The sequence below is a fragment of the Nelumbo nucifera genome, chromosome 7, assembly GCF_055504915.1.
Source record: "Nelumbo nucifera cultivar China Antique chromosome 7, China Antique-T2T, whole genome shotgun sequence".
Lineage (NCBI taxonomy): Eukaryota > Viridiplantae > Streptophyta > Magnoliopsida > Proteales > Nelumbonaceae > Nelumbo > Nelumbo nucifera.
In genome coordinates, this window is record NC_142655.1 from 35,850,612 (window position 1) to 35,858,919 (window position 8,308).

The window sequence follows — 8,308 nt, forward strand, 5'->3', positions numbered from 1 at the left end:
GAACGGGATGTTGGTTGTCTTCATAGAGCTACTCTGGCTACTCCTTGGAAAGCCATCCATGATATTCTTCTTGTTTTCCTCTACCACATTATGTATGACTTGGTCTCAAGACAGAAAATTAGGTTCTAAGAAGATATTTGGATTGGGGAGTCCCCTTTGAAGGAGTCCTTTCCCTTCCTTTATGCTCTTTCCAATCTCAAAATAGACTAATGTTTTAGTTTATATGTTCCCTTTCTTCTCTTTTTGGGTTGAACTAGAATTTGGGCTTCATTAGGAATCTTAGAGAATCTGAAATTCCCTGTGTCTGCTTTGCTCACCTTACTGAACTCTGTGGTTTTGGGGGATGGTGTTTTGGATAGTAGGGTATGAACCCTTAATTCAATCGGGCTCTTCACTTGTCTTTGTTTACCTCTCTTATAGCCTCTTCACCTTCCCCTTCTCCTTCTTTCCTTGTTAAGGGAATATGGTGTATTCCCATTCCTTCTAGAGTTGGTGCTTTCTGTTGGGAAGTGTTTCATAGCTGCATTAACACTTGTGATAAGCTCCAAAGGAAGAGACCAAACTGGTACTTGCCCCCTAGGCCCTAACTAATGCTGCTTATGTAAGGTTAAATGGTGAGACTACATTTCATCTCTTAATCTCCTACTCCTTTGTTGGCTTTATTTGGTATTGGTTTGCTTTGCGTTTTGGTTGCAGTTGGCTCCCTCTTGATAGCTTGGAAGGATTGTTTAGCCCTTCTATTTGCAATTGTACTAGGAAGGGCAGGTTGATGTGGAGATAATACTAGGGCAGCAGCAGTATGGACAATTTGGGAAGAAAGAAACTCTGAAACTCAAGAACATCTGGGAACAACGAGAGGAGTAAGGAAGCCTTGATAGAGGTCATAACCCTAAGAGTGGCACATTGAGTCAAGACCTTGAATCTTTTTTCAAATTTTAAGGTTGATGATTTCTTCTAGTCTTGGGAAGCTATAGATGACTCATCTTCTAGAAGACAAATGGTAACAATGGACTGTGACCTCCATCTAGTGGTGGGTTGAAAGTTGAAACTGAACTTTGATGGGAATTATTTAGCTGTGCCACATTCACTAAAAAAAAAATCCTTTTGTAGCTAATCATTTATTAAGAAAAATTGAGAAGCTCAACACGAGAGTGGAAAAAGAAATAATAGTAACTTGGTCCCGGGCATCTACCATTATACCCACAATGATCGGCCACACTATGGGAGCTGGCCATGCCCGAAGTCGTTACCTTAACCGCAAGGAGGGGGATGCCGAAGGCAGGGCTAGTGACTGGAGTGAAGTTGTAACAAGGTAGCCGTACTGGAAGGTGCGGCTGGATCACCTCCTTTTCAGGGAGAGCTAATGCTTGTTGGGTATTTTGGTTTGACACTGCTTCACACCCCAAAAGAAGCGAGCTACGTCTGAGCTAAGCTTGGAGATGGAAGTCTTCTTTCGTTTCTCGACGGTGAAGTAAGACCAAGCCCATGAGCTTATTATCCTAGGTCGGAACAAGTTGATAGGATCAATCTGGTCCCTTTTGGAATTGGAGAAGTAATCAGGGATGAGGAAGGAAATATATGTGTTTTCTTCTCAATCCCAATTGAGCAAGGTGATGTGGCCACAACAGAATTCTTGGCAGCTGTTTTTGGAGTTGAGAAAAGCCAAAGAATTGGATTTTGAAAGGTGAATTATTAAAGGTGACTCCAAAATAGTTGTGGACTGGCTAAAAAGGGGGAAGAAAGTGTCTTGGCACGTAAGGAATGATCTCAGGCAGTTCAAACAGCTTTCTAAGGACATGTTCATTCAAGTTAACTGGATTAGAAGATCTGCCAACAATTTGGTAGATGGTCTATCTAAGCAAGGGGTTCAGAGACAGACTGTGTTTTAGGCTCAGTTGTAATACTTTGGGGGGTTTAGGCACTTTGTGTCCACTTGTTTCTTTCACAACTTCTTGTTCTGCTTTCTTATATTTTTAATAAAATTAATTTCGGGGTTGCTGATAAAAAAATGTTGACCAGGTTGGTATACACGCTACACTTGTATATATTTCTTTCTTACACAATTAATCCAAATCTTAACTTATTTCTTCTTTTCAAAAATTTATTCATGACTAGTCCCAACTAGTACTAATCCTCAACAGACTTGCTATCAGCCTCACTTAAAACAAAATCCCCCCCCCCCAAAGAAAAAAAAAAATAGGAAAACTCCAAGAATGAACATCACTATGATTGAAGAACTTGTAATGAGGTTAACAGGAAAACCAATATATAATTTCTTTTTGATTTTGTGTTTTCCTCAACTATCAATGAAATTGACCGGATTGATGGCAGTTCAAAAATACTGGATACAAATCCCTCAGTTTTCATCGCATGGTTGGTCAATTGATCACGTTAATGTCTCCTGATCATGGTTAAATTTTCACTCCTGTAATCAGAACTAATGCCGGTCATTCTATATCAAGTTCAGAGAAATCTTCATTATTCAAAATTTCTATACAAAGAAAATAAATTTGCAGAGTTTGGACCAGAATGCCACAGAAAATTGGATTAAAACAACTAGAAATTCAAGAAAAACAAAAATGAAACTTCACCAAAAAAAAAAATCGAAATACATACCTGCAGGGGTCTTCCTCTTGCCGAACAGGAAACTCATCGCTCTACAATTCTAAGAACGCACTACCGGATCCACTCGTTTCCAACAAATCCCCTCTCTCTCTCTCTCTTACATGCAATGGAATTCAAAAAAGGATGGTTGCTTCGATCATCCGACTTTCTTTTCTGTTTATTACGCGGTATCGTGGACGGAGAATAAAGTCAAAAAACCAGGATGGAGCGAATCATCGAACCCTTCTGGATTCGGGAGCACGATAGGAGTCGTGATGGGTTGTGTTTCCCGGGACCACAATGTAGTCTTTCTTTTGGTGCGCTGAAACGGTAAAATCCTTAAGGCTGTGCTTGGTTCGAAAGAAAAAGGTAGGAAACGGAGAGGAAAAAGTAGAAAAATCCATACAAACCACTTGAATAGTACAGCTACCTTTAAGCTGTCAACATTTCAAGAACAAAAATTGGATGCCAAATCGTGATCTTGGAATGAATACTCGTGGCATGAATAGGTGTTGGTTTCATGCACACGCCTCAAAATAGAAAAGAGAGAATAGTATATTAAATTTTAGCATTTAGGAATTTTATCTTCTAGCATGCCACTCGTTGTGTAATAATACTAGAGCCATTATTTAAGTCAAAGAGCCAAGAACCCACTCAAAGTTTGACATAGTACGGGATTTGACCCAATTGAATAAATATTTATTAGGTTGGTTTTCGATGACCCAATTCAATTTGTATTTATTAAGATTGAATAAATGTAAGATTTATGTATTTATCTATCTTGGTTCACATTTACCAAGTTAGCGTTACAATGGGATTTCTAAATTTATATTCAATTAGGGCTTTCTTTTTAAAGAAATTTAGTAAGATTATAATAAAGTGTTTTATTAGATTAGGAAACTCTCTTGTAGAAGGCATAAGGGTGTAAAGAAGTCTGTAGAAAGAGTGGATGGGGCATAATTAGGGGAGCTTTGTTGATTTTTTCTTAAGTATTTAGTGAAGAAAGTTGCTCTTCTTGTTTATTCCAGCTTTGGTTATTTTCTTTGAAGTTTCCCTAAATGTGATTTGTTTTTGAATTGCACTATTTGGTATTATAACACAAATTTGATCATTCTTTGGATTATGGCTTTTAAGAAGAAACAAGTGACTCACATCATGGGTTAGGAACTCAACAACAAAACACAATAAGAGGTGGTTGAGTTGAAAAGACAAGTTGATGCACTTGCTCAAGAATTGAAATCATTACGTTTTCATTCTAAGACAGGGGACAATAACTCTGATGCAAGTGCCTCCACATGTTCCTTTTCATCATCAAGGCAAGCAACTACATCAGTAGTAGTTGCGGGTGGTGACAAAAAAAGGTGAAAAGCGGGTCTTAAAATTGAGATCCCAAAGTTTCATGGAGGTTCTTTCACTTGTTTTTTTATCATCATCAAGACAAGCAACCAAGCTAACTATAGTTGTGGGTGATGAACAGAAGTAGTGGAAAATAGATATCCAGATTAAATTCCTATAGTTTCATAGAAGTATAATCCAAAAGAATTCAAATCTAATAACTTCATTGATCAGTTTAATATTGTTGAGGATTGTAACGAAAATCTTGCATGGCCATTCTCCTCAATAACATCTATTAAAGAACAACGTGTTGATTGAAACAAACCTCCAATGTTATGATGAAGAGCGCATTGCTTAGGAGGAATATATTATCCTTCATAATGAATTTCAAGATGATGGGGACAATATTTATCATATCGAAGGCTTTGATAACATTGTCTTCATACAATTCAACAAAAATCCATATTGGCATGCATTTTTTCTATGTTCAGAATGGTCAATAAAGGAGGAATTGAATTATTTGAAAATTAAGAAATGTGGTTCAAAGGTTAAGAGATAAAATAAAGAAATCCTTATTCATTTTGGAAGTTTACACCACTAGTTATGTATCAAAGGGATATAAACAAAGAAGTACAACAATATATGTTGGAGGCCTCTTAAATGGTAACATGAATCCGAGGTTGGATTCCTTCCAACCCGGGGAGAATGATGCAATATAGGATTTGGCCCAACTGAGTAAACACTTACTACGTTAGCTTCTGACAACTCAACTCAATTCGTATTTACCAAGATAGCATAAATGTAAGATTTTTGTATCTATCTATCTTGGTTTCCATTTACCAAGTTAGTGTTATAGCGGGATTTTTAAATTTGTATTCAATTAGTCATTTCATTTTGAAGAGATTTAGTAAGATTATAATAAGGAGTGTTTTATTAGATTAGGAAACTTCCTTGTAGCTTGTAGGAGGCATAAGGGTGTAAAGAAAACTATATAAATAGTGGCTAGGGCAAATATAGGGGAGTTTTGTTGATTTTCTCTTAATTATTTAGTGAAAAGATGTTTTCTTCCATTTTTTTGGCTTTGGTTCTTTTCTTTGAAACTTCTCCGAATGTGATTTGTTTCCAAATTACACCAAAGTCTAAGTATATCAAAAGGAAATACCATATCTTGAATGAGATAGTTGAGAGAGGAGAAATCTAGATTCAGAAGGTAACATCAATGGATAATGTGATAGATCCATTGACTAAGCCAACATTACAAAAAGTGTTTAAGAGACATGTGGATAGTATGAGACTAAGGACCTATTTGTTTGCTCTGAAGTCTGACATTTGAAGGTGCAATAATTACATTAAGAGGTATATATGGGTATTGGTGAACTTTTCTTTCCTCTAAACTATGAATGCAGAGAATGTTGTTCTGAATTCTGAATTCTAAAAGTTATCAAATATCCATTTTGACCCCATATATGAGAGTTTTTGTTTGTCTTTTTGAGGTATCATTGGAAAACAAAAATTTGTATGATTGCACTTTAAGAGATAAGATATAAGAGGAAATAAACAACCAATTTTCTCTTAAAGTTAAAAGATTCTTCTTAAGAGATAAGAGTTAAGAGGAAACTAATAGGCCCTAAGGCTTATACCCAATTGGACTTGAGTGCCAATGAGAGTTGTTAGACTAAGTCTTATACTCAATTGTACCTGAGTGTTAGTATGTTTCTATGAATTACCCCTTAAACTCAACACATATGAGAGTTATGCTAGTTTAGAAAGTTCTTATCCATTGAATAAACTTGAGAATTTATCTTAACAAGGATAACATTGATGTATTGCTAAAATGGTGGAACAACATGTCTCAATTGTTGGGGTTGGACCATAAGTTATGCCCTAGACATTGGAGACAAATGAAACAAATTTACACTTAACCTCGGACTTGATAATGATACTGCACTAGGCATTGGATCAAGCTACTTTTAATATGCCAAGTAGTGAGATCCTCTTAAAGTCAAATACCTGGGTATGTTAGAGCAATTTAGAATATCACCTAAGTGGGTGGTCATTGCGATAAGATCAACATCTTTGCCAACCAAAGTAAATATCAGGGTTAACACTCTATCTGATGAAAACCTAAAACTATCAATAGTGGATTGCAACTATTTCTGAAGTCTCTTGCAAAATGTATTCATATTTATGATATATTATTTTATGAAAAAGATTTGCAAAATGTTTATATCTTAAGATCCATTAGAAAAGTGTGTGGCACTACATACAATAGTCAGGGAAGAGGTTATTCCCTATGAGTAGTGTTTGATCATTTAGGGCTGAGAGGTTGAGAGCAAATGACCATTATAGGGCTGAAACTTTATGGGCTTTATCTTATGTCAATCCATTATCCTTGGGCTTCATAAGGTGGTTGAAACTAAGGGTCATTTAGACTTAAGTGTAGGGTTGTCAATGGATCGGGTCCGACATGATAGACCAAAACCGATTAGATCAGTTCTAGTTATAGTATTTGTATCGATGGGTCAGTTCTGTTTCCCAATTTTTTGTCCCAATTATTATTAGGTCGATACCGGTTCTACCCTAACCCGAGTCGATTAGGAACTGACCCAAGGCATATGTGTAATTTTATATTGTATAAACTATACAATATATGTAATATTTATATTATTAGATGTTCAAAATGGTCATTTTTGTGGCGTTTCGAAATGACCATTGTATTCTCCATTCTACCGAAAGGGAAAACGAAAGGGGATTAGGGAACAGGTACTCTAAACTCTCAACTTTGGCCTGTGGCAATGGGTCTACTTCTTTGGTCTCATCGTCTAGGAGTAGTCACACTCACCATCAACTCTTCTTCACATAGCAGCTCACTATATAGGAGTATCCTCTTCTCCCTTACTGTCTCTCTCTCCATTCTCCATTCAACCACTGAAAAAATGAATCATCTTGGATTGATTTGAAGAGTGAAGGCTTTCAAATTTCAGTTAAGTAGTGAAAAGCACAAATTGGACTAATAAATATGCAAAAAAGGTTAGGATTTTTTACCTTTCTTCTTGAATCTTAAAGCATGTAGACTTCGATTCTTCAAACTAGTCAAAACACATGAAGCATACCAAGAGCCAACTTGGCTATGTGATCAATCACGAAGAAACGCCTTACTGTTCCATATACATGAGACCCTTTTACCAGGGTTTAAAGCAAGAGAAAAAGACCTTTTATTTAGAGAAGAAGGCTTTTCATGAGTTATAGCTTGGAATTTGATCACTTGTGCATCTATATCATTAATATGGAATATTATCATTGATTTCTACAATAAAGGATCCATGTGGAACAGACATCTATATACAAGGCCTAGTATATTGTTGACTAAAAAAACTCTCTAGCTAGGAATCCTTTTCAGTGTATCAAATGAACAATATTCCTACACCGAAAATTGTTGAGGAAAATTGAGAAAATCAACAATTTTGCAAATCGACATTCCAAAAGGTAGTTTGGTTGCTCATCCCTAATCTAGAATTATCAAATCTATATTCGATTTTGCTTTGTTTCACTATTAATAAGTGAAGAACTAACTATAACTTCTTGGTTTTTTTATTTCGGTACATTTAGGAAACCAAAAGGATGCTATTGTTCATGAAAATTTTACTACTTCATTTAGTGAAATTCCACCTTGGGGCAAATATTCATTTCACCTTTACATTTGAACCACTTAAAATAAGTTAACAGTCAAAGGACTTGTCATTACCTCCCTGTGTTTTTGATGAATCACATTAGGTTTTGTTAGAATATGGCATGGATGATTTTGATTTCCATTTGCATTTGGCTTTAAGAATGTAGAACTATAGTTTATGGTGGGCAGGGTATGCTATTTAAGGGACAAAATAAAGTTGTTTATACATGTCAATTAGGGAGCTCACTATTTGTTATTTAATGTGAAGTTTGCTTTCTTTTTTTCTTTGGTAAATGACCCACCACTTTGAATTCGGATTCAGTCCTAATAGAGATGTGGTTGTGAGAAATAAGCGCATCTTCTTATGAGCAATTATTGCTCTTAGTGTTAACATGTCTTTCCAAACTTCATTTTTTTTCTTAATATTTTCTAAAATCCACGAGTGGAGGTGATTCTTACAACCCATGGCAGTAAGCTAGTGGTCTAGGCTGAAATTTGACATATGAAAAGAGAGTACATGGACACCTTATACTATGTTCTGAAAGTTCTAGAGTTATGGAGGTCCAACAGATTCATTTTCAAAATGGACAACCTAGTGTGCAAAGAGGGTGACATGGAGATAAATATGTAAGCATGATATTTATTGTGATTTGATCTCAGGTTGTTTTCCCATTCATCATGCCCATAACTCTGTATACA

General features: G+C 35.9%; 1 protein-coding gene across 1 annotated transcript in view; it reads right to left on the reverse strand.

Moving 5' to 3' along the window:
- LOC104598339 (vacuolar protein sorting-associated protein 2 homolog 1-like) overlaps nucleotides 1-2,894 on the reverse strand; it is a 28,077-nt gene extending 25,183 nt beyond the window's left edge. Inside the window, exon 1 of the mRNA XM_010260360.3 lies at nucleotides 2,617-2,894. Within this exon, the coding sequence (XP_010258662.1) occupies nucleotides 2,617-2,653 (37 nt within the window). The 5' untranslated portion in view covers nucleotides 2,654-2,894. The remainder of the gene's footprint in view (nucleotides 1-2,616) is intronic.
- Nucleotides 2,895-8,308: the final 5,414 nt, after the last annotated feature.